Genomic DNA, 27,764 nt, shown 5'->3' with positions numbered 1-27,764 from the left:
TTATTGATCTAAATATTTCCTTGCATGTTCTATGTAAATAGGCATATTAACTTCTAATAATGATATATTCATATCAGACAAAGAATTTCATACTTCATACTTTGGAACAAAGAAAATTACCACATATAAAGAGGAGCATTACTTAAAGAGGGAACAATTCACCAAGAAGACATAATAATATTAAGTGAAGCAAAATCACATAACCAAGGGAAAAACAGATAAATCCACATTTACAATTGGGGACCTCAACACTCAAGTTTTCACACCTTGGGCTTTGATGATCATGACCCTTCGCTGCAGGTCAATGATGGGCTGGATCAGGCACAGCCGGGGCTCCTGCTTCTGACTCAGGCAAATGCCATTGTGATTCACAACCATCCAGCTCCGGTCATACAGTAGCCCTTGATTTCCAAGAGGCCACCTGGTCACCTAAACAAAAAAGGTCAATGTATTTCAATCCTGGACTCCTCAAAAATGATATTAACATTTATTGCACAGTGGCTGTACAAATGCAGAGGAATTCAGCAGACTGAATATATTTGTAGAACAGAAACTCACAGACTTAGAAAAACCTATGGTTATCAAGGTAGGCAGGTGGCGAGGGAGGGATGGACTGGGGGTTTGGGATAGGCGTAAACACAGTGAGGTATACGGAATGCTTGGCCAGTGGGGACCTGCTCCATAGCACAAAGACATCTATCCAATATTCTGTGATAATCTATGTGGGAAAAGAATCTGAAAGAGAAGGCATGTATGTATACATAGAACTGAATCACTTTGTTGTACAGCAGAAATCATCACAACATTGTAAATCGACTACACTGTAATAAAACTTTAAAGAATGAGAAAAAAACATTGGAGGTATGCGAAAGGGATGCAGGAGTCAACCTGCTGTGCCCAATGGCTGAAACTAGAAAATTTTTAATGATAATAGTAATAATAAATAAAGAAAAAAATAATAGTAATAATAATAATGTAGTATTAGATTATAACCCAAAGTATAAAATAAAGGCCCACGAGTACATAAGCATCTAAATAAAAAAATAAGTAGAAAATGTCAATCTCTCATATAGAAGAATCCTAAATAATTGATGTAGATGTTCCCACACAAGAAGGTAAAGAATAGGTAAAAAGTTCCCGTGGTGGCAACGTGGTAATGAATCGGACTAGTATCCATGAGGACTCGGGTTCGATCCCTGGCCTTGCTCAATGGGCTAAGGATCAGCATTGCCGTGAGCTGTGGTATAGGTCGCAGGTGGGGCTTGGATCTTGCGTTGCTGTGGCTGTGGTATAGGCCAATGGCTACAGCTGCGATTCAACCCCTAGCCTGGGAGCCTCCAAATGCCATGGGTGTGGCCCTAAAATGCAAAAAAAAAAAAAAAAATGGAGGTAAAGAATAACTCCCTACCCCTTAAATGTGAGCTATACTTAGTGACTTGCTTCCAAAGAGAACAGTATGGGAGTAGGGTGGAGGGGAAACTTTACAGTGAAGAAACACAGCAAACACTAGGAGACCCAGGATGACTTCAACAGAGGTAAGTCATGCTGATCGTGTGTACTGTGATATGATAACAAAAGCCTTTTAATTCTGTCGTCCTTCCCATCAAAGAACATAACCCCATCTATAGAAAGACATCAGACAAACTCCAAACGGACAGATATCCTAGAAAATACATGACCAGCATTCCTCAAAACTGTCAAGGTTATAAAAAACAAAAACAAAAGTCTGAGAAACTGGTACAGCCCAGAGGAGCCTAAGGAAACACGAGAGCTAAATGTAACACGGCACCCTGGATGGGATCCAGAACAGAAAAAGAACATTAGAGGAAAACTAATGAGATGTCAATGATGTGTAACCAGATCTCTGCAGGAGTTCTGTCCATAGGGTGCACCAGCTGTTTCCAGCACTGCACACACACTAGTCCCCACAGAGAGGGCTCTTTTGGAGCCAGCTGTCGATAAAGAAGGGTGTAGACCCCCCCGCCGAAATGCTTTTGAAAGAGTTACGATTAAGAGACCAATATTCTTGCACTAATTATGAATCTATTTCATCCAGTTTCCCCCCAAGCACTCAGATCAACTCCCCAGAGGAATCTGAACACTTCGATGGAGGGTAACGAAAAAAGGAAAGCAATTTTTAATCTTGAGATACCTTGGGGTGGGTCCTTGAGGGACAGACCTCAGGGAAGAGTGAGGCATCCAGGAAAGCAAAGGAGAGGAGCTGCAGGCCACAGGACGAGGGTGCAGAACTCAAGGAGGAAGGATGTCAAGGCAAAGGTCACCGCAAGCCCCCTGCATCCAAGAAGCAGAAGTGTGGTGCAGGGGGAGGCGGGGGGGCGCGTTGGGAGGGCCCTTCGAAGATTGATAAACCAGGGTTTAAATCTCACTTCAGCCAGCTATTAGTCTTGGACAACTTACTAACCTTCCTGACTCTTGGCTTTGTCATATGTAAAATGGACCTTATTATTTCCCATAGGATTGGGTAATAATAAAATATCAAGTGAGGAGTTCCCATCACAGCTCATTGGTTAATGAACCCGACCAGCATCCATGAGGATGTGATCCATCCCTGGCCTCGCTCCATGGGTTGAGGGTCCAGCGTTGCCATGAGCTGTGGTGTAGGTTGCAGACGCAGCTCGGATCTGGCGTTGCTGTGGCTGTGGCCGGCAGCTGTAGCTCCAATTAGACCCCTAGCCTGGGAACCTCCATATGCTGCAGGTGTGGCCCTAAAAAAAGACATACATACATACATACATAAATAAATAAATAAAATGTAAAGGAACTAAAATATATCAGATGATCCCTAGATCTTAAGCCCTCTACCTCTGCCCTTCCCTTGCCTGGTATGTCAGATAACCTCTCCCCGTAGACTATGGCTGCCTCTGTTCAAGTTCAGCAATATTATGGTCTATAGACACTTTTGTGGCTAAGCCAAGAAACCACCATTATATTTAATCATTATTTCTATAGGAAAACATGTTTTGAATTATGGATAACTTTTTAGAAGGCAATCTATTATTAGGAGGTATTTCTCCATGGATCTCAAATTTCTGCATGTCTAAGAAGCTGAAATCCTCACTTTTTGTTCCAGATTGTCTTTTCCAAGACATTCATAGAAGGATCAGCTCCAATATCACAAAGATAATGGCTCCTCCCTGACCAGAGATTACAAAGGTTGGCTTGCATCCTATTGCGAAAGAGTCATGCTTCCTGAGTTAGGGGTTTCTTAACAGGATGAGCACAGCATCCACCTAGGCCCCTCTGTACCCCCTCTTGGGACTTAGGGGGTAAGGGAAGCAACACAGACATGAAGCTCATGCTGCCTGCTGGGCTGTGAGTATAAAATCCTTTGTCTCTGGAGTTCCTGTCGTGGCTCGGTGGTTAACGAATCTGACTAGGAACCATGAGGTTGCGGATTCGGTCCCTGCCCTTGCTCAGTGGGTTAACGATCCGGCGTTGCCATGAGCTGTGGTGTAGGTTGCAGATTCAGCTCGGATGCTGCATTGCTGTGGCTCTGGTGTAAGCCAGCGGCTGCAGCTCCAATTCAACCCTTAGCCTGGGAACCTCCATATGCCTCGGGAGCAGCCCTAGAAATGGCAAAAAGACTAAATAAATACATAAATAAAGTCCTTTATCTCTGACCCAGGAATCCCATGTCTTTTGTCAGCACCTGTGAAACAGTGGCAGGCTGGCTTGTGAGCTTGCAAGGAGGGCAAAATCTCAGGCTCGTCACAGTTCTTCACACCTGTTGGACTATGTTTATCATTTTCTTTGATTTGTCATCTAAACATTGAATTTACTGGCTTCCTCCTTCCTTCTTCCTCTTTGTCTGAACCAAGCTTTCAGCCAGTGTCAGTGCTGAGGAGGGAAGCTGGCCTGTGAGGGATTAGCTTTCAGATGGTGTACTGGGGTTTTGGTTACAGAAGGTGTTGAGCAAATAAGTATTCACTGAGGACAATGGGAGCCAGGTTTCTCACAGGATTTATAAGTGCAGAAAGGGGGCAGCTAAAGAGTTCCCGTTGTGGCGCAGTGGTTACCGAATCCGACTAGGAACCATGAGGATTCGGGTTTGATCCCTGGCCTTGCTCAGTGGGTTAAGGATCTGGAGTTGCCGTGAGCTGTGGTGTAGGTTGCAAACACGGCTAGGATCCTGCGTTGCTGTGGCTCTGGCATAGGCCGGTGGCTACAGCTCCGATTCAACCCCTAGCCTGGGAACCTCCATATGCCACAGGAGCAGCCCTAGAAAAGGCAAAAAGACCAAAAAAAAGAAAAAGAAATAGAAAGGAGATGGCTAAATAAATCCTGTGTTGTTGGATTGGAATTGGAGGTATTAATCTGAAATCAAGGCTACAAGAGGGATGATTGAGTTGGATAGGTAGATAGACACATAGATAAATAGGTAGATAGGTAGCTACAGGTAGATAGATAGGCAGATAGATATGTGTTTGAAGTGTCTGTTTCCCTTCTGAGACAGTGCTCTCCCTAAGGGCAGGAACCATGTCCATTTCGCTCATCACCGCACAGCAGGTGCAGGCCCAGGGCCCGGCACATAGCATGTGCTTAGTATATACTTTCTGAATGAGCAGAAGGATAGAAGGATAGACGACCTTTATTAGAATATGAAACCTTAGTGAGTTTTGAGGTTCTCAACTATAAAAGGGGACCCTAATTCCCACCACACTATCTGTGCAACGTGGCTACTCTGTGGGACATGGCTCATATGTGAAAACAGAGTCCCGATCCTCCTCGTCTGTCTCCATTCGGAAGTGGCGGTGAACTTGCTCATTTATGGTCTCAGATAGGACACGCTCCTGTGTGACCAGCCCAAAATGCAGATGACCAACAGCCTTGACCATGGTATGTCTGACCGGGGCCCTCTGTCATCCCAGAGGCTCAGGAGTCTGGGACCTTTGCCTGGAACTTGGGACATACAGACCATAGAAAGACAGCCTCATAGAAAGTCTGTCTATGGCAGGGGGAGTCAGGGCCAACTGGTTGACCAAAGTAGGCACTCTAGTCTCCCGCTCTGGTAACTGCCAGGCTAGCTCATTTCATAATGTTCACTTCCAGAGGGAGAGCTGAGTGGAACAGACTCCTGATATCATGGGTCCAAGGAGTCAGCAGACCCAGATCAAATCCTTGCTCTGTCATCTATTAGGGGTCATGACCTGGGCAAAGTGCTTAGCTTCAATAGTCTCCAGGCTCCATATCTATAAAATGGGGATATTACCAAGCCCCTCTATTACTCTTTTAAGGATCAAATGAAACAAAGCTTCAGCAGGGAGCCAACACACCCATTCAGTGAAAGTCACATCCATATTAATAGTAGCTCAGTGTTCACACTCAGAAACAGGGTCCTATCAGGGGTTCCTGAAAGCAGAGCCACGTTCAAAGTCAGCCCAAACCAGAGTCCTCTTGTGGCGTAGCGAGTTAAGGATCTGGTGTTGTTACTACGGTGGCTCAGGTCACTGCTGGTCTAGATTTGATTTCTTGCCTGGGAAATTCCACATGCCACAAGCATGACAAAAAAAAAATGCAGCCCAAACCAAGAAAGGCAGAATGAGAGTGGCTAATATGATTTTGGTTTTTTGCACATTTTTTCTGCACATTTTTCTTCACTTCCTACACTTTTTTCTTTGCTTTACCAAAAAAATAACATTATAAAGTAAACAAAAAAGAAGCAGGTTAATCAGCTACCCCTAAACCCCTTACCTCAAAGGCAGCACAGGATTTGATCGGGTAGAGGTAAAGGTTGGTGACAACATGTGACCCAAGACCCCCACCGGGGATGCCTGCAGTTTTCTCTGAAGGGGTCTGCTGGGTTCTGGTGGCCTCCAGCAGAGGTAGGCACAAAGTCACAGCATCCACAGTGGTGGGTGAGCTGTTCCAAACCCCAGGGTCTGCGAGAGCATCTTCCTGAGGAGAGAGGCCGCCTCTGTCCATGGTGGCAGGCATGGTGTTCTGAGCCTCCATCTCAGCTGGCGGGGCTCCTGCCTGCCTGGGGGTGGCTGGAAGGAGAGGCTGGCTGAGAGACGGGTGCAGCCAGGTGGCTATGATGAACCTGAGAAAGGCCTGGGCATCCTCAAGTGTGGACATGTATCCAAACGAAATCCTCACGGAGCCCGTCGGCTGCCCATTTATGAGGTCCATGTCGTCTCCACAGACGTGACCAGCCTAGAACAGTAAAAAATATGTCAGCCAGAGTGACTCTTTCCCCATGGATAAAGCAGAAACTGCTTTGTAAAACAATTTATTAAACAATTTATAGGGAGTTCCCCTTGTGGCACAGCGGAAACAAATCTGACTATGAACCATGAGGTCGCAGGTTTGATCCCTGGGGTGCCTTGCTCAGTGGGTTAAGGATCCAGCGTTTCCATGAGCTATGGTGTAGGTCACAGACACGGCTTGGATCTGGCATTGCTGTGGCTGTGGCATTGGCAGCTCTGTTACAACCCCTAGCCTGGAACCTCCATATGCCATGGGTGTGGCCCTCAAAAGACAAAAAGACCAAAAAAATAATAAATTTATAAAACAATTTTCTGAACAAAATTAACCGAGGAAAAAAGAGCTGCCACACTAATACAAGCTGGGTTCCACAAGCACAGGGACTCCCTCTCTGGACAGCACTTTGCTCAGCTGTAAGTCAGGATCACTATCAATCTCCAGAGGCTATTGAAAAGATTAAAAGACACAACATTGGGAGTTTCCTCATGGCTCAGCGGGTTAAGAATCCAGCATTGTCACTAGCTGCAGCTCAGGATACATCTGTGGCTTGGGTTCAATCCCTAGCTGGGGAATTTCCACATGCTGTGGGTGTGTCAAAAAAAAAAAAAGACATAATAGGAGTTCCTGCTGTGGTGCAACAGGATTGGCGGCATCTAGGGAGCACTGGGACACAGGTTCAATCCCTGGCTCGGCACCGTGGGTTGAGGAGCCAGTGTTGCCATAGCTGCAGCTCAAATTTGATCCTTGGACTAGAAACTCCACATGCTGCATGGCAGCAAAAAAAAAAAAAAAAAAAAAAAAAAAAAAAAGACATGGCATTGTAAATCAACTATATGTGAAATAAATAAACAAATACATAAATAAATAAGTAAAATTTAAGTTTAAAAGAAATTGTTCACAGTAAGCCACGTACAGAGTGGCCAACCCACAGAGGCATTAAAAAACAGACCAAAGTTTGAGATACACAGACGGGTCAGCTTCTTGGCCGAATCCAGCGCTCAGGAAAGAGAAACACCTGCTGGTCATGCCCTTTAGCCTCTCTTCAAACCAAAGGGAGGCCTGCATCCCTGATAGCTGCCCTTTGACAAGAGGGCAAAAGAGAGATGCCACTGCTATGAATGATGACCCAAGTCTGTGACGAAAATCAAAGGCAGTGTGAGTGCCCTGAGGGAGGTGGGGAAAGAAAGGTAAGAACACCCCAAGCCTCTCCACGCCTGGTGTTGGTCACTGCTCCAGCTGCCTATCTCCCTCAGAGCTGAACCCAAGTCAGTCAGCCAAAGAGAGGGGGCCACAGGGTTCACAGGATCAGCGTTATATCTGGAACTGCACTGGTTTGTGTTCTAAGCCTCCATGTCTCTCTTTTTACTTATTTATTGATTTATTACTTTTTGTCCACGCCCATGGCACATGGAAGTTCCCAGATCAGGGATCGAATCCACACCACAGTAGCAACCCAAGCTGCTGCAAAGACAATGCCATATCTTTAACCCACTGAGCCACAAGAGAACTCCCCATCTCTCTCTTTTTAGATAAAACCACAATTAATGGTTGGTTGGGATCTACATATTCAGTATTTAGTAGCAACCAAAAGAAATTCAAGTTAGAAACTATTCTGATATATATATATATAGGCTCTTTGCCACTCAAATTATTCTTTTTTCTTTTTATGGCCACACCCATGGCTTATGGAAGTTCCTGGACAAGGGGTTGAATCAGAGATGCATCTGAGGGATACACCACAGCCATGGCAACACCAGATCTGAGCCACACCTGTGATCTAGGCTGTAGCTTGCGGCAGAGCCAAACCTTAACACACTGAGAAAGGCCAGGGACCAAACTTGCATCCTTACAGACACTATGTTGGAATCTTAACCCACTGAGCCACAACAAGAACTCCAAATTATTCTTATTAAATGGTTCAAAACAGGCTGTACCGTAAAGTGACAAACCTCAGGCCAGGGGAGCAGCAGGAAGGGAGGGAGCCTGAGAAATGCAGAATACCCCCTGGAGGAGTTCCCCTCCTCACCCAGCCCAGAGATGAGTCACCTCTAGCTTGGAGATTTTAGATTTTACTCTTACAGGACAGCAAAGGCCCCTCTGCATGTACAAGCACATTTTAACATTTGCTTGACCCCTGTTCAAAAAGACTGCCATGGAGATGCTATCTGGTTTTGTTTTTTGGGGTTTTTTTGGGGGGGTTGTCTTTTTAGGGCCACACCCACAGCATATGGAAGTTCCCAGGCTAGGGGCTGAATCAGAGCTATAGCTGCCAGCCTACACCACAGCCACAGCAATGTGGGATCCAAGCCTTGTTTTCAACCTACACCACAGCTCAGGGCAACGCCAGATCCTTAACCCACTGAGCAAGGCCAGGGATTGAACCTGTGTCCTCATGGGTAACAGTCAGATTCGTTAACCACTGAGCCACAATGGGAACTCCTTTGGAAATGCTATCTTGAAGCGTTTTCTATTTTTGTTGACCCCTTTTTCTTCGCACATTCACAGGGTGGCTCATAGAAATGAGCCTGCAGATCCAGCCCCAACCCCAGCACAAGACCAGCATCCAGTGAATCAGAGGCACTGCTGTTGTGCTTGCTGGACAGTGTTTGGGCCACAGGGTCCAGTACCAACCTGAAGATGCTTCTTGACCATCTCGTCACTTATCCCTAGGTGCCTCTGGCAGGCCCCAGTGTTACAGAAGCAGCCGGTTCGCACATGGATGTTGTGAAGACTGGCCATTTTATCCACCTGCAGGTTTAATGTGGAACCAGTGTTAGGAATGTCCAGTTTTATTCTGATTGCCTGGGAAAGAGTTTCAGATCAATACTGGGGCCTCTCTTTCCTAACAGTAAAATGAAAATATGAGCTTAGTATTTTTCTCTAAAGTGCCATGATCTATAATAGGTTTACTGAACACATTTTATGCAGTGTTACTGAGAATTAAAGCCTATCTACTTGGCCACTAAACAACCATGGATCACTGAAGAAATCAAAAAGGAAATTAACAAATACCTAGAAGCAAACAACAACAAAGATACAATACCCCAAAACCTATGGGATGCAGCAAAAGCAGTTCTAAGAGGGAATTTCATAGCAATACAAGCCTACCTCAGGAAACAAGAAAAACTCAAATAAACAACCTAACTTTATACCTAACGCAAGTAGAGAGAGAAGAACAGACAAGGCCTAAAGTTAGCAGAAGGAAAGAAATCATAAAGATCAGAGCAGAAATCAATGAAATAGAAATGAAGGAATTCCCATCATTGCTGCAGTTGTTAACAAATTTGACTAGGAACCATGAGGTTGTGGGTTCGATCCCTGGCCTTGCTCAGTGGGTTAAGGATCCGGCGTTGCCAGGAGCTGTGGTGTAGGTTGCAGACGTGGCTCGGATCCCGCATTACTGTGGCTCTGGCATAGGCCCCTAGCCTGGGAACCTCCATATGCCATGGAAAGCAGCCCTAGGGAAAAAAAGAAAGAAATTAAGAAAACCATAGAAAAGATCAATGAAACTAAAAGCTGGTTCTTCGAAAAGATCAACAAAATCAATAAACCCTTAGCCAGATTCATCAAGAAAAAAAGAGAGAGGACTCAAATCAATAAAATTAGAAATGAAAAAGAAGTCACAACAGATACCACAGAAACATAAAGGGCCATAAGAGACTACTACAAAAAACTATATGCCAATAAAATGCACAGCCTAGAAGAAATGGACAAAATCTTAGAAGAGTACAATCTTCCAAGACTAAACCAAGACAAAATTGAAAGGACCAATCACAAGTACTGAAAATGAAACTGTGATTTAAAAACTTCCAACAAACAAAAATCCAGGACCAGATGGCCTCACAGGTGAATTCTATCAAACATTTAGAGAAGAACTAACTGTACTTCTGAAACTATTCCAAAAAGTTGCAGAAAGGAATATTCCCAAATTCATTCTATGAGGCCACCATCATCCTATTACCAAAACCAGACAAAGATACCACAAAAAAAATTACAGGCCAATATCACTGATGAATATAGATGCAAAAATCCTCAACAAAACACTAGCAAACCAAATCCAACAGTATATTAAAAAGATTGTACACCATGATCAAGAGGGATTTATTCCAGGGATGCAAAGATTTTTCGATATCTACAAATCAGTCAGTGTGATACACTACAATAACAAACCAAAGAAAAAAACCATACAATCCTCTCAATAGATGCAGGAAAAGCTTTTCACAAAATTCAACACCCATTTCTGATAAAAACCCTCCAGAAAGTGGGCGTAGAGGGAACCATAAATAAAGGCCATATATGAACCATAATAAAGGCCATATATGACAAACCCATAGCTAACATCATTCTCAATGGTGAAAAGCTGAGAGAATTCCCACTAAGATCAGGAACAGAACAAGGATGTCCACTCTCACCACTACTATTCAACACTTTGGAAGTCCTAGCCACAGCAATCAGAGAAGAAAAAGAAATTAAAGGAATCCAAATTGGGAAGGAAGAAGTAAAACTCTCAGTTTGCAGATGACATGATACTATATATGGAAAATCATAAAAACACTACCAGAAAACTGTTAGAGCTCATCAATGAATTTGGCAAAGTTGCAGGATACAAAATTAATACACATAAATCAACTGCATTTCTATATACTAACAATGAAAGATCAGAAAAAGAAATTAGGGAAACAATCCCATTTACTATCACGTCAAAAAGAATAAAATATCTAGGAATAAACCTACCTAAAGAGACAAAAGCCCTGTACTCTGAAAACTATAAGACTCTGATGAAAGAAATCAAAGCTTATCCGCTTGAGTTATTGATACACACCTGAGAAAAGGGAAATTATCAAATTTGCACTGCATTCCAAGAGTTCACACATAAAACAATCTGATTTTGTAAGTGAGCAAAAAATCTATGTAGATGTTTTTCCAAAGAAGACATACAAATGACCAACAGGTACCTGAGAATGTGCTCAACATCACTAATTATTAGGGAAATGTAAGTCAAAACCACAATGAGATAACACCTCTCAAATATCTAAAAAACATCTAGCATCTAGTATCACACCTGTTAGAATGGCTATTATCAGAAAGACAACAAATAACAAAAGTAGAAGAGGAGTTCCCGTCGTGGCGCAGTGGTTAACGAATCCGACTAGGAACCATGAGGTTGCAGGTTCGGTCCCTGCCCCTTGCTCAGTGGGTTAACGATCCGGCGTTGCCGTGAGCTGTGGTGTAGATTGCAGACGCGGCTCGGATCCCGCGTTGCTGTGGCTCTGGCATAGGCCGGTGGCTACAGCTCCGATTCAACCCCTAGCCTGGGAACCTCCATATGCCGCGGGAGTGGCCCAAGAAATAGCAACAACAACAACAACAACAAAAAGACAACAAAAAGACAAAAAAAAAAAAAAAAGTAGAAGAGAAAGTGGAGAAAAGGAAACCCCTACACACTGTTGGTGGGAATGTGAATTTTGGTGTAGCCACTATGGAAAACAGTATGGCGGTTCCTCAAAAAATTTAAAATAGAACTAATTGCTGCAATTCTACTTCTAGGTATTCAGCCAAAGGAAGTGAAATCACTGACTTGAAAAGATATCTGTACCCGCCCCATGTTCACTGCAGCATGAACAATAACCAAGACACAGAAACAAACCAAAGAATAAGGCTCCAACAAAGGATGAATGGATAAAGAAATGTGACGTATACAAATACACAATGAAATATTCTTCAGCTATAAAAAAGAAAATCCTGCTATTTGTGACAACATGGATGGACCTTAAAGTCATTATGCAAAATGCTAAGAAATAAGTCAGATAAAGACAAATACTATAAGATCTCACTTATATGTGGAAACAAATCAAAATTCATAGATACTAAACACAGACCTATGGTTTCCAGAGGTGGGGGATGAGGGGTGGCTAAAGGTAGTCAATAGATACAGACCTGTATTTATAAGATAATAAGTGCTGGGGATGTAATGCACAGCATGCTGACTGTAGTTAACAGTACTGTGTTGTATATTTGAAAGTTACTAAGAGAGTAAATCTTAAAAGCTGTCATCACAAGGAAAAAATTTTGTAGCTATGTGTGGTAATGGATGTTAACTAAAGTTGCAATCATTTCATAATATATGTCGTGGACCTAAAACTAATACAACATTTATACATCGATTCTATCTCGATTGTTTAAAAAGTTAATACATAAATTAATTTCTGAAAAGAAGATCCCACATGTCTCAAATGAGATGCACAGGAACAAAATCTGAGTGCAGCTGTGATGTGGGGCAGTTCCTTGGCATCCTCTGCCACAGGGGTGGAGCCAGAGCCAGCCTTAGCTGAGCTACCTGCCTCGGCTCCCCGCCCACACTACAAACATTACCATGTTGACACTGTGTGTTATCGATCTGTTTTCATAATGTCTGACTTTGGATTGAATCAGAGAGCAGCTATCCAATCTAGAAGTTCTGGGCTTCTTTCTCATCCCCTGGAAGCTAGACCAGTGATTCGTAGTCACAGGGCTCAAAGGTGAGCTGGCGTGAGGGATGTTTATCCCTACTCTGACGTCTGCTGGTCAAGGGCTCCATTCCCCCAAGGGCCTGGGGGCCCAGTGAGGGTCCTCAGCCTTGGTGACTCAGGCTAACCTTGGAGGAGTACCCTAACTTCATTCAAGGAAACAAACACATTTTGCCTAGCTGGAGAAGACTTTGTTTTGTTTTGTTTTGCTTTGCTTTGCTATTTAGGGCTGCACCCTCAGTATGTGCAAGTTCGAGGCTAGGGGTTGAAACAGAACTGCAGCTGTCAGCCTACAGCACAGCTCATGGCAATGCGGGGGGATCCAAGCCTCATCTGCCACCTACCCCACAGCTCACAGCAATGCCGGATCCTTAACCCACTTCTGAGTGAGGCCAGGGATTAAACCCACATCCTCATGGATGCTAGTTGGATTCATTTCCGCGGTTCCACAAAGGGAACTCCTGGGGAAGCCTTCAAAACTCTTCTCCCTGGGGAGTCCATTCGGGGGACCAGAAGCAGGAGGAGTGTGGCACCCTCTGCAGACACAGGTCACCATGTGGTCAGCCTGGCCTCCCTGCTGGGCAGCCATGGCAGTGGTGCCTCCGGCACACTCTGTGGAGACCACGCTGTCTCACTTTAGCCATCTCCCCTGGACTGTCAGAGTGAGAAGAAGGCATCTCTGCTAATGAAATCCAGGAGTCCCCTGGGCTCTGAGGAGAGACCTGGCAGCACCTCTGGGTCTGGCCAACTCCACCTCCAGGGTCAGGTGCTCTCCATTCCAGGGCCAGCTCCTTGGGAAACCACTCAGTCCCTGACCCCAGCTCCCACCAAGCTGAATTAGAAGTCTCCCACACCCACCCCTCTCCCCCACCCCATAGTCACTGTTCCAGCTACATCGGCCATGTAGAACAGGCCACCCAAACTTGGTGGCATAAAACAATAACCATTTTATTGTGCTCAGGGCCACAGGGGGTCAGGAATTCAGAAAGGGCACAGAGAAGGTGGCTTGTCCCAGTGGGGAGTGACCTGGTGTCTGGAATTGAAATCACCTAGAGACTCAGTTACTCATGTATGAGTCTGGCCTCCAGGTCAGGAGAAATAAAACAGGACCATCACCATCATGCCTGCTTTTGGCTTCCTCACAGCATGGCCACTCAGGGTAAACCTTGCATAGTAACTCACGGCTCCAAAAGCAAGTGCCCCAGGGAACAAGGCTGACACCGCATGGCCTTTTCTGGCCAACTTCAAAGCCAAGCAGTGTCACCTTCTGCATATTCTTTTTTTCTTTAGGGCCACACCTGCAGCATGTGGAAGTTCCCGGGCTAGGGGTCAAATGAGAGCTGTAGCTGCCAGGCTACTCCACAACCATAGCAATGCCAGATCCAAGCCACATCTGTGACCTACCCCACAGCTCATGACAACGCCAGATCCTTAACCCACTGAGCGAGGCCAGGGATTGAACCCGCCTCTCCATGGATATTATTTGGGTTTGTTACCACTGAGCCATGATAGGAACTCCACCTTCTGCACATTCTAATGGTTATGAGTAAGTCAAAGATCTGCTAAAATTCAAGAGGAAAAGACAGGCACCCCACCTAGAAAAGCATGTGGGTGGAAGAGGCTGTTTTAGCCACACTTATCCTAATTTATCATCACAACTCCATCTCTTCTCATCCTAAGCCTGAGCCCTTCAGAATCCCACACAGGCCCTGCCAGTGCCCAGCCAGGGGAAGGAGTTGGTTGCTGCAGCAGGATGAGCACTGCATCCAGGGAGGGTAAGAAACTGGACTGACTATAGTGCAGCACTGCCGCCTTCCAGCCCAGGAGCCTTCTTCCTCAATGTCTAGGGAGCACCTGCTTCATACTGGCTCAGCGCTTAAGGGCTATATATTGTATCTCATTAAAAATTTTTTTTTTCTTTTAGAGCTTCACCTGCAGCATTTGGAAGTTCCCAGGCTAGGGACTGAATCGGAGCTGCAGCTACCAGGCTACATCACAGCCATAGCAACGCCAGATCTGAGCCATGTCTGCATCCTTTGTGGCAGCTTGCGGAAATGCCGGATCCTTAACCCACTGAGTGAGGCCAGGGATTGAACCCTCATCCTCACAGAGATAGCTTCACATCCTTAACCCACTGAGCCACAGTGGGAACTCCTATTGTGTCTAATTTAATCCTCATAACAATCTATCAGCAGGGTATTATTACCCCCGTTTCACAAAGAGTTGGGGAGCTTACATTAACTCCCCAAGCTCAAAGTGCCAGCAAGAAGCAGTCAGAACCTGATCCCACTATCTTAATCACTGGGTAGACTGACTTCCACCAGAGATAAGAATGAAATGAAGGAGCCTGGATATCAAAAACAAGAACCAGGGTTCTCCTTGTGGCTCAGCAGTTAATGAACCTAACTGGCATCCATGAGGACACACGTTCAATCCCTGGCCTCGCTCAGTGGGTTAAGGATCTGGCGTTGCCGTGAGCTGTGGTGTAGGTCACAGACGCAGCTCAGATTCCACGTTGCTGTGGCTCCGGCGTAGGCCGGCAGCTGCAGCTCCTATTGGACCCCTAGCCTGGGAACCTCCATGTGCTGCAGGTGCGGCCCTAAAAAGAGAGAAATACAAAAACAAAAAAACAAAAGCAAAAACCCAAAATCTTCTCATAGAAGGCTAAATTCTTTTATGCATCCCTTGAAAAAGTGCTGTCCAGGGAGTTCCTATGTGGTGCGCCAGAAATGAACCTGACTATTATTTCTAAAGATGTGAGATCGATCCCTGGCCTTGCTCAGTGGGTTAAGGATCCAGCGTTGCCATGAGCTGTGATATAGGTCAGAGATGTGGCTCAGATCCCACATTTCTGGGCTATGGCGTAGTCCAAGCAGCTGCAGCTCCAACTCACACCTTAGCCTGGGAACTTCCATATGCCACCTTAGCCTGGGAACTTCCATATGGCCCTAAAAAGCAAAAAAAAAAAAAAAAAAAAAAAAAAAAAGAAAAAAAAAAGAAAAAAAGATGTCCAGATGTCCAGATCCAGCCATGACACCATTTGATCTTTCTGAAGGCCCCCAAGTCCCTGTGGAAATCCCACACACGAAGGAGCCCAGAAGAACCCAGGAGTCCCCTGAGCTGGTACCGCTGGCCAAAACTCAGCCACTGTCTCCACTCATAGGATGAGCTGCCTCTACAAGCACACAGAAGGAGAAATTCAGCCTGTGTGAGGCCTCAGGGAATGAGGGTCCCAGGGCAGTCAGCCAGGCACCCAGATAGGCAGCTCTCTCTCCCAGGGGTGGGGGTTGGGGGGTCCTTCCTTTTTGAGGCTTCTCTGGGCAAATGGGGGATTCTTTCACTGCTCTGCCTGGAACAAAGCAGAATCCTACAGATTCCTACAGATTCAAGTACAAAGGCCCCTCTGTGTCCCCTGCCTCTTATTTGCAGGAAGACTGAAGTCTTCCAGGCCACCCAGAATCAAGAAAGAACAGGCTGAAGCAGCTAATGATTAGAACAACAGAGTCATAGACTCACTGTCTGATGAAAGAATGGGATTAACATTATTGCTCAGAGTTCCCACTATGGCTCAGCAGGTTAAGCCCAACATAGTGTCCTTGAGAATGCACATTTAATCGATGGCCTTGCTCAGCAGGTTAAGGATCTGGTGTTGCTGCAGCTGTGGTGTAGATCACAGATGCAGTTTGGAGCAGGTGTTGCTGTGGTTGTGGCATAGGCCTGTGGCTGCAGCTCCAATCTGACATCTGGCCTGGGAACTTCCATATGCCATGGGTGTGGCCATAAAAATAAAAGAAAATACTATTGCTCGTAATAATCTACCTTTGTGGGCATTAGAATCCACTATAGCTTGCTCTACAGGCAATTAAAATTATCAGCAAGGAGATGCTACAGACCCATGTTGATATCTTCCACTCTGAAAATACAGCATCCTATGTCAGCAAGAAGTTACAGACGATAGACATTCATCCCTAATCCCATAGACATGGAATGATGTCAGACAGTGGAAATTTATAAGCAGCTCTTTTGCCCCTTTTCTGTTTGTCATCTCTGTTTTCCCCAGACTTGAATTATAAAATGATGTCACTAGCTAATCTTTAAACTACCTCCTGATTTCTGCTCTACCAAATGTATACAATGCCTTGCCCAACTTGTTGATTCCTTTCCTGGATTAGAAGGAATAATAATGAAGAATTAGGAGTTCCCATTGAGGCTCAGCAGTTAACAAACCATGAGGATGCATCCATGAGGATGTGGGTTCCATCCCTGGCCGGGCTCAGTGGGTTAAGGACCCAGCATTGCTGTGAGCTGTGATGTGAGTCGCAGATGGGGCTTGGATCCTGCTTTGCTTTGGCTCTTGTGTAGGTGGGTGGCTTCAGCTCCGATTGGACCCCTAGCCTGGGAACCTCCATATGCCCTGGGTGCAGCCCTAAAAAGACAAAAAAAGAAGAAGAAGAAGAATTAAGTAGTTAAAGAATGACTGACTCTCTACTCTTAGACTCCCCCTTAGCGAATATGCAAGTAGACCACACAGGCAGGACAGCATCTAAACGAAGATTGAGAGAAGTCAGCAGGTCCACCCACAATGGAAAAATGATGAACCTGACCTCCTACCTTAATGATTAACTGAGATTGTTTCTCACTTTCCCTTTAAAAATTGTCATGGCTGAGCAGACTCTTGGGAGTTAGTTTATGGACATGAGTCCACCTTCTCTCCAAATTGCTGACTTTTTTGAATAAAGCACTTTTCCTTTCTACTGACACTTGCCCCTCAATTATGGGCTTTTGAAGGTCAAGCAGCCAATTCTGAGTTCAGTGACATGCCCGCCACAGCACACTCCATGGTCACCTGTCTGCCCTCCTCCTCACTTCTCAAAATATACAAACTTGTTTCAGGTTCAAGAATGAAACTTTTGGGGGGCTGGCAAGATGGCAGAAGAGTAAGAGGATGTGCTTACCCTTTACACAAACACATCAAAAAACATATCTACATGTAAAACGATTCACACAGAACATCAACTGAATGCTGGCAGAAGAACTTAAACCTCCAAAAAGCGCAAGAAACTCTTGACAGAACTGTGTAGAACAAAAGAAAAGAGAGAGAGAGAAAGAATCAGGACGGGTCTAACACTTCCGTGAGGGAGCTGTGAAAGAGAAAGGGAACCTACACCCTGGGAAGCCACCTAACCAATGGAAAGATCAGCCAAGTCGGAGGGAACTCTGAGAAGCTGAGAAAAGCAGAGCAGCAGGTCTGAGATCCAAAAAGCAGAGTGAGAGACACACAGACCATCTGAACCACTGGCACAGACACCACAGACTGAGATGCACAGTAGTGGCTGGGTGCTGAGACTTAGGCTCTGGAGGTCAGTCTGGGGAGAGGGCTGGAGTTGGTGGTGTGGAGACAGCCTAAGGGACTAGGGAGCAGTGCGCTGCTGGTGGGGGGCGGGGGGGGGTGCAGGGCAGTGGTATGCTAAGGGCTGAGGATTGGGAAGCCACAGCACAGGGAACCCAAGAGAAGATCCGGACCCACAGGAGAGGCAAGGTGCTGCTGTTGGGAAGGGGAGAGGAGGAGTGGCAGGCCGCCATAGAAAACTCCTTGGGCCCCAGTGTGCACACTTGCCCACTGAATTGCAGAGAGCTGAACACTCCTTCCCAGCACCTGCACCCAGCCTATGAGGATCCGGCCCCGCCCACCTGTGCGGAACCAGCCACCAGCACCTTCGCACACTCCTGCTGCCCATGCCCTACCCTCACAGAGCTGGCCCACCAGACCACCCTGGACTGCCAAACTACAGTTTGGCTTCCCCGAATTTGCAGAAAAAGAAAAACACAAGCATGATGAAGAAGCTCAGAAACCATTCCCAGTTAAAGCAACAGGAGAATTCACCTAGAGCAACCAACAATGAAACAGACCTCTGAAGTCTGACAGATGTTGAGTTCAAAAGGGAGATAGTGAAAATACTGAAGGAATTAAGAGAGGATATGAACAGTAATGCAGATTCCCTCAGAAAGGAGCTAGAAAATATAAGGAGGAGTCAAGATAAACTAGAAAATTCATTTGCAGAGATACAAACTGAGCTAAAGGCAATAAAGACAGAATGAATAATGCAGAGGAATGAATTAGTGACTTGGAAATAGAATAATGGAAATCACCCAAACAGGACAGCAGACACAAAATCAAATGAAAAAATATGAAAGCAATGTAAGAAATCTATGGGATAATATAAAGTGGGCAAATCTATGCATAATAGGAATTCCAGAAGGAGAAGAAAAAGAAACAGGGATTGAAAATATATTTGAAGAAATTATGGCTAAAAACTTTCCAAATCTAAAGGATACTGATATCAAGATACCAGAAGCACAGAGGGCCCCAAACATGTTGAATCCAAACAGGCCCACACCAAGATATATTATAATAAAAATGGTAAAAGTTAAAGATAAAGATAGGATTCTAAAGGCAGCAAAAGAAAGGCAAAATGTTAATTATAAGGGAACCCCAATGAGGCTATCAGCTGATTTCTCTACAGAAACACTACAGGCCAGAAAGGAGTAGCAAGAGACATTTAAAGCACTGAAAGGAAAAAATATGCAACCTAGAATACTCTATCCAGCAAGAATATCATTTAAAATAGAAGGGGAAATAAAGAACAAAACAAAAGCTGAAAGAGTACAGCAAGATGAAACACATTCTAAAAGAAATACTGAAAGGGCTTCTCTAAATTTAAAAAAAAAAAAAGAAGGAAGAACTACGATGGAGGAAACCGCAATTGGAAAGGAGTCACTTAAGCCAGTATACAGATCCAAACATGAAGATGTTAATTAAAAAAAAAAGGCATCAAGGAGTTCCGTCGTGGCGCAGTAGTTAATGAATCCGACTAGGAACCACGAGGTTGTGGGTTCAATCCCTGGCCTTGCTCAGTGGGTTAAGGATCCAGCATTGCCGTGAGCTGTGGTGTAGGTCGCAGACGTGGCTCGGATCCCCGCGTTGCTGTGGCTCTGGTGTAGGACAGCGTCTACATCTCTGATTAGACCCCTAGCCAGGGAACCTCCATATGCTGCAGGTAGTGGCCCTAGAAAAGGCAAAGAGACCAAAAAAAAAAAGACATCAAAATCATGCAATGTGGGTAAGAAAAAAATAGATTCTTTTTTTTTATCTTAGTGGTGTGTTTGAGCCTATATGATTATCAGGCTAAAGTAAGCAGATATAGGAAGGTGTTAACATACTTAAAAAACAGGGCAACCACAAATCAAAGCCAAACATTACATTCACTAAAACTGAAAAGAAAAATACTCAAGTATAAAATAAATGGAAACCATCCAACCAAAAAAAGAAAAGAAGAAAAGAGAAACATAGAGTCAACTGGAAAACAAGGCTTAAAATGGCAATAAATAAGTAACTATCAATAATCACCTTAAATGTCAATGGACTGAATGCTCCAATCAAAAGACACAGAGTGGCAGATTGGATAAAAAAGCAAAAACCTTCAATCTGCTGCCTACAAGAAACTCACCTTAGGGCAAAGGATACATATAGATTGAAAGTGAGGGTATAGGAAGAGATATTTCATGCCAATAGACAAGACAGGAAAGCAGGAGTTGCAATACTCATATCAGACAAAATAGACTTTAAAATGAAGGCCATTAAGAAAGATAAAGAAGGACACAATTTAATGGTTAAAGGATCCATTCAAGAAGAGGATATTACAATCATCAATATATATGCCCCTAATATAGGAGCACCCAGATACCTCCAACAAATACTAACAGACATAAAAGGAGAAATCATAGTAGGAGACTTTAACACCCCACTCACATCAATGGACAGATCCTCTAGACAGAAAATCAATAAGGCAACAGAGATCCTAAAGGAAACAATAGAAAAGTTAGACTTAATCGACATTCTCAGGACATTACATCCAAAAAAATCAGAATACACATTCTTCTCAAGTGCACATGGAACATTCTCAAGAATTGAGCACATATCAGGGCACAAAGCAGCTAACCTCAACAAATTTAAGAGTATAGAAATTATTTCAAGTATATTCTCTGACCACAATGGCATGAAACTAGAAATCAACCACAGGAAAAGAAATGAGAAAAAACCTACTACATGGAGACTAAACAACATGCTACTAAAAAAACCAATGGGTCAATGAGGAAATCAAGAAGGAAATTTAAAAATACCTGGAGACAAATTATAACGAAGACACAGCCACTCAAAACCTATGGGACACTGCAAAAGCAGTGCTCAGAGGGAAGTTCAGAGCATTACAGGTCTTCCTCAAAAAAGAAGAAAAATCTCAAATCGACAGCTTAACCCACCACCTAAATGAATTAGAAAAAGAAGAATAAGGGAATTCCTGTCATGGCTCAGTGGTTAACGAATACAACTAGGAACCATGAGGTTGTAGGTTTGATCCTTGGCCTTGCTTGGTGGTTTAAGGATCTGGCGTTGCCGTGAGCTGTGGTGTAGGTCACAGACATGGCTCAGATCCTGCATTGCTGTGGCTGTGGTACAAGCTGGCAGCTGTAGCTCTGATTGGATCCCTAGCCAGGGAACCTCCATATGCTGCAGGTGTGGCCCTAAAAAGAAAGAAAGAAAGAAAGAAAGAAAGAAAGAAAGAAAGAAAGAAAGAAAGAAAGAAAGAAAGAAAGAAAGGGAGAGAGGGAGGGAGGGAGGGAGAAAGAAAGAGATCTAAAGTCAACAGAAGGAATGAAATCATAAAGATCAAAGAGGAAATCAATAAAATAGAGATTCAAAAAACAGTAGACAAAATCAATCAAACCAAGAGCTGGTTCTTTGAAAAGGTAAACAAAATTGACAAACCTTTGGCCAGACTTAACAAGAACAGGAGAGAAAAAGCCCAAATAAACAAAATAAGAAATGAAAAAGCAGAAATCAAAACGGATACTACAGAAATACAAAAAAACCACACAAGAATACTATAAACAATTATATGCCAACAAATTTGACAACCTAGAAGAAATGGACAATTTTCTAGAGACTTACAGCCTGCCAAAACTGAATCAAGAAGAAATAGATCAAGTGAACAGATTAATCACTAGAAATGAAATTGAATATGTCATAAAAACACTCCCTACAAATAAAATTCCAGGACCAGATGGCTTCACAGGAGAATTTTACCAAAAATACAAAGAGGAACTTATACCCATCCTCCTTAAACTTTTTCAAAAGGTTGAAGAAGAAGGAATACTCCCAAAGACATTCTATGACACCACCATCACCCTAATTCCCAAACCAGAGAAAAATACCACCAAAAAAGAAAACCATCGACCAGTATCTTTGATGAATTTAGACACAAAAATTCTCAACAAAATTTTAGCCAACCACATCCAACAACATACCAAAAAGATCATACAGCACAACCAGGTGGGATTCATCCCAGGTTCACAAGGATGGTTCAACATATGCAAATCAATCAACATCATATACCACATTAACAAAAGAAAAGTCAAAAACCACATGATCATCTCAATAGATGCAGAAGAAGCATTTGACAAAGTCCAACATCCCTTCATGATCAAAACTCTTACCAAAGTGGGTATAGAGGGAACATTCCTTAACATAATCAAAGCCATTTATGACAAACCCACAGCAAATATAACACTCAATGGAGAAAAGCTGAAAGCCTTTCCACTAAAATATGGACCAAGACAAGGATGCCCACTCTCACCACTGTTATTCAACATAGCACTAGAAGTCCTAGCCACAGCAATCAGACAAACAAAAGAAATAAAAGGCATCCAAATAGGAAGAGAAGAGGTAAAACTGTGACTGTATGCAGATGACATGATACTACATATAGAAAACCCTAAGGACTCAACCCAAAAACTTCTTGAACTGATCAACAAATTTAGCAAATTAGCAGGATATAAGATTAACATTCAGAAATCAGTTGCATTTCTGTATACTAACAATGCAATATTAGAAAAGGAATACAGAAATACAATACCTTTTAAAATTGCAACTCAAAAAATCAAATACCTGGGAATACATCTGACCAAGGAGATAAAGGACTTATATGTTGAGAACCATAAAACATTAATCAAGGAAATTAAAGATGATGTAAAGAAATGGGAAGATATTCCATGCTCCTGGGTTGGAAAAATTCATATTGTAAAAATGGCTATACTACCCAAAGCAATCTACAGATTCAATGCAATCCCTATCAAATTACCCATGACGTTTTTCACAGAACTAGAACAAATAATCCAAAAATTGATATGGGACCACAAAAGACCCAGAATTGCCAAAGCAATCCTGAGAAACAAAAACCAAGCAGGAGGCATAACTCTCCCAGACTTCAGGCAATATTACAAAGCCACACCATCAAGACAGTGTGGTACTGCTATCAAAACAGACAGACAGACCAATGGAACAGAATAGAGAATCCAGAAATAAACCCTGACACCTATGGTCAATTAATCTTTGACAAAGGAGGCAAGAACATAAAATAGGAAAAAGACAGTCTTTTCAGCAAGTATTGATAGGAAACCTGGACAGCTGCATGCAAAGCAATGAAACTAGAACACACCCAAAATAAACTCAAAATGGCTGAAAGACTTAAATATAACACAAGACACCACCAAACTCCTGGAAGAGAACATAGGCAAAACATTCTCCGATATCAACATCATGAATATTTTCTCAGGTCAGTCTCCCAAAGCAAGAGAAATAAGAGCAAAAATAAACCAATGGGACCTAATCAAACTGACAAGCTTTTGCACAGCAAAGGAAACCAAAAAGAAAACAAAAAGACAACCTACAGAATGGGAGAAAATAGTTTCAAGTGATGCAACTGACAGGAGCCTAATCTCCAAAATATACAAGCAAATTATACAACTCAGCCAAAAAGCCAACAACCCAATTGAAAAGTGGGCAAAAGACCTGAATAGACATTTTTCCAAGGAAGATATACAGATGGCCAACAAGCACATGAAAAAATGCTCAACATCACTGATTATTAGAGAAATGCAAATCAAAACTACCATGAGGTACCACCTCACACCAGTCAGAATGGCTATCATTAATAAGTCCACAAAGAACAAATGCTGGAGGGTGTGTGGAGAAAAGGGAACCCTTCTGCACTGTTGGTGGGAATGTAAGCTGGTATAGCCACTATGGAGAACAGTATGGAGGTACCTTATAAATCTAGACATAGAACTACCATATGACCCTGCAATCCCACTCTTGGGCATATATCCAGACAAAACTCTCCTTAAAAAAGACACATGCACCTGCATATTCATTGCAGCACCACTCACAATAGCCAAGACATGGAAACAATCCAAATGTCCATAGACAGATGATTGGATTAGGAAGATGTGGTATATATACACAATGGAATACTACACAGCCATAAAAAAGAACAAAACAATGCCATTTTCGGCAACATGGATGGAACTAGAGACTCATCCTGAGTGAAGTCAGACAGAACGAGAAAGACAAACACCGTATGATATCACTTATATGCGGAATCTAATACAGGGCACAAATGCACCTTTCCACAGAAAAAAAAAATCATGGACTTGGAGAATAGACTTGTGGTTGCCAAGGGGAGGGGGCGGAGGGGGGTGGATTGGAAGCTTGGGGTTAATGGATGCAAACTATTGCCTTTGGAATGGATTAGCAATGGGATCCTTCTGTGTAGCACTGGGAACTATGTCTAGTCACTTATGATGGAGCATGATAATGTGAGAAAATAGAATGTGTGCATGTATGTGTAACTGGGTCATCATGCTGTACGGCAGAATAAAAAACTGCATTGGGGAAATAATTAAAAAATAAAAAATATTTTAAAAAGAATGAAATTTTTGTAGCAATTACCTAGAATAATGTATTTGAGGAGGCAAAACTGTCCCCAATGCATTTTCCACCATACTTCAAAAGCATTTAAAATTGCCTCTTTCTGGAGTTTCCGTCATGGTGCAGTGGAAACAAATCAGACTAGGAATCATGATGTTGCAGGTTCGCTCTCTGGCCTTGCTCAGTGGGTTAGGGATCCGGTGTTGCCATGAGCTGTGGTGTAGGTCACAGACTCAGCTCAGATCCTGTGTTGCTGTGGCTGTGGCATAGGCCAGCAGCTGTGGCTCTGATTTGACCCTTATCTTGGGAAACTCCATACGCTGTGAGTGCATTCCAAAAAAAAAAAGCAAAAAATAAAATAAAATTGCCTCTTTCTGAAATGAAGTCCTGCTGAACAATACAGGGAACTATATCCAATAACAATGGAAGATAATATGACCAAAAAATGCATATATATATGTAAGACTGGGTCACGTTGCTGTACGGCAGAAATTGACAGAACATTGTAAATCAACTATAGTTTAAATTTTTTTTTAATTTAAAATAAAATTAGAAGTTCCCATCATGGCTCAGCAGTAGCCAACTAGTATCCATGAAGATATTGGTTTGATCCCTGGCCTTGCTCAGTGCATTGGGGATCCGGCATTGCCATGAGCTATGGTGTCGGTCACAAATGTAGTTCAGATCCTGTGTTGCTGTGGCTGTGGTGTAAGCCAGCAGCTGCAGCTCTGATTTGATCCCTCGCCTGGAAACTTCCATGTGCCACTAAAAAGCAAATAATTAAAATAATCAAACTGCCTGCTTTTGAGTGGTGTTGGGCTGCTTCTGCTGTGTAAGTGAGGGACAGTTGCGGGGGTGCGGGGAAGGTGTCTTCACAGTCAACTCACCCAAGAAACGACTTAACGGTTGTAGATGGTTAGACCACAGACACCAGTGAGAACCAACATTTCGCCCCAAAGAATATTTCTCAACTTTGCACCTCAGTAAGTGTATAGCTATTCAGAACGGGGGACATGATTCCTTGAGAAATGGATTTTGTTTATGAAATTCTGGGTTTACAAAGATGTATGGAGATAATGGCTTTCAGGGGAAGAGCATTATCTCCCAAACTCATCTGTTGATGGAATCTGCTCCTCACAACAGCTCTGAAAACCCAGACTCTGGGAAGGGCCTTGGGCTTCCCATGCCCAGTCCATGATACCCCATCCAGTGACCACTCTTTGCCATCTCTGAATGCTCAATGCGACCCTATTAACATACTGGGCAGTGCCCAGCTTACTCAGCTCTGGCAAGGATCCAAGCAGTTCCCAACCTGCAAACCATTACTGCCAGCAGTTTCATGGGAAAATACAACAAAGGGTACATCTGCAGAAGCTATTTTATAACCAAGCTACCAAATCCTTTGAACTCATAATATGCATGGACAATGGCAGAAATAAGGGCTTTTGCGCTACTAAGGATATCATTTCTACTTGCCATTAAAAAAAAAAAAAAGACAAGTTCCCATTGTGGTGCAGTGGAAACAAATCCGGCTAGTAACCATGAGGTTGTGTAGGTCACAGACACTGCTCAGATCCTTCATTGCTGTGGCTGTGGTGTAGGCCAGCAGCTGTAGCTCCAATTAGACCCCTAGACTGGGAACCTCCATGTGCTGCAGGTGCAGCCCTAAAAAGCAAAAAAATAATAACAATAATAAATATCTTTAAAAAGACAAGCAACCTGCAAACAAATGGTGGTAAGAGACCCAGGATTTTGTGCGACACTATGTTATGTATGGTCTGTGGTATTGCTGGGGCGCTGAATTTCCTCATACATGAAATGACCTCAGGCAAGCTGGTCTCGCTACACTTATTTTATTTATTTATTTATTTATTTATTTTTGCTTTTTATGGCCCCATCCACAGCATGTGGAATTTACCAGGGTAGGGGTTGAATCGGAGCTGCAGTTGCCGGTCTACACCACAGCCACAGCAACACCAGATCTTTAACCCACTGAGCAAGGCCAGGGCTCAAACCCACATACTCATGGATACTAGTCAAGTTTGTTACCACCGAGCCACAACGGGAACTGCTGTCTACATTACTTTAGAGTGTCTTCCCTTGCTGGCAAGCTGTCAGCTGTCCCCTCCCACTGCTGTCAGAGACTCAGCCTTTCTCTTCCCACCTGTGAAACTGACCATCTGTAACTGAATAAAGAGGGCTGAAGAGCTAAGTAGCTGTGCCTGTTAGAACTGTGTGTCAGTGAGAATAAAGAACCTCTAAGGAAGGGCCAGTGGCCTCTTCAGCAGGGCTATTGAAAGGACCCAGAGGCCTTGACTGCAAATTTCAGGGCCGCAGAGTTCCAGACAAGAGTGATTCTGTTGTGAACAGATCAGCAAGACGAAAAGAAAACCCACCTGGGAATAACCAATGATGTTCCCATCATCGTCAAGCACGTTGAAGCTGATGACTGGACCCTGAACCTCTGGGCTGCTGAACTCAGAGTCACTGTAAATCCGCACAACAGGGGCTCCGTTGGGGTACCGGAGGGCAGTCAGGGAGGCGTAGGTGTACCGAGCCAGGGTAAAGGTATGCTGCCTGATGCACTCCATTCCACCTTAAAATGGTTACGAACATGAAAGGGGATCATGAGCTTTATGCAAAAATTTTTAAGAGAACGAGATTGTTGGAGTTCTTGCATGGCACAGTGAGGTAAGAATCCAACTGCAGCATCTCAGGTTGCTACAGTGGCACAAGTTTGATCCCCGGCCTGGCACAGTGGGTTAAAGGATCCAGCAGCAGCTGTGGTGTAGGTCGCAGCTGTGGCTCAGATTCAATCCCTGACCTGGGAACTTTCATGTGCTGCGGGTGCAGCCATAAAAAAAAAGAAAAGGACAGGAAAGGAAAGGAGAGGAGATCATTATAACTGGCAAACTCGGACCTCATATGAATGATTTTAAACGCTTGTGGGGAGGGAGTGGGATGGACTGGAACTCTGAGGTTAATAGATGCAAACTATTGCATTTGGTGTGGATAAGCAATGAGATCCTGCTGTACAGCACAGGGAACTATATCCAGTCACTTGTGATGGAACATGATGGAGGATAATGTGAGAAAAAGAATATATATATATATATATATATATGTAAATAAATAAGTAAATACTTGTAACTATTGTATGAGACTGCCCACACAACAAATGTTTAGGTCGTTGGTACTGAACAACAGTC

General features: G+C 43.6%; 1 protein-coding gene across 6 annotated transcripts in view; it reads right to left on the bottom strand.

Moving 5' to 3' along the window:
* Nucleotides 1–27,764, bottom strand: part of MOCOS (molybdenum cofactor sulfurase) — a 69,213-nt gene that overhangs the window by 23,476 nt on the left and 17,973 nt on the right. For all 6 annotated transcript variants that reach the window (XR_014807871.1, XR_014807872.1, XM_003356414.5 and 3 more), the window contains 4 exons: nt 26,952–27,151; nt 8,857–8,973; nt 5,713–6,174; nt 267–429 (listed from right to left, as the gene is read on the bottom strand). Coding sequence is in view for 4 of the 6 variants with exons in the window: in XM_003356414.5 (XP_003356462.2) it covers nt 267–429; nt 5,713–6,174; nt 8,857–8,973; nt 26,952–27,151 (942 nt within the window). In the remaining 2 variants the exon portion in view is untranslated. The remainder of the gene's footprint in view (nt 1–266; nt 430–5,712; nt 6,175–8,856; nt 8,974–26,951; nt 27,152–27,764) is intronic.

The sequence above is a fragment of the Sus scrofa genome, chromosome 6 (genome assembly GCF_054392235.1).
Source record: "Sus scrofa isolate SSC_HxYL_T2T_F1_AM1 chromosome 6, Sscrofa_HxYL_maternal_Yorkshire_Landrace_v2.0, whole genome shotgun sequence".
Taxonomy (NCBI): Eukaryota; Metazoa; Chordata; class Mammalia; order Artiodactyla; family Suidae; genus Sus; species Sus scrofa.
Note: the sequence above shows the minus strand (reverse complement) of the source record. Positions and strands in the feature narration are given on the sequence as shown.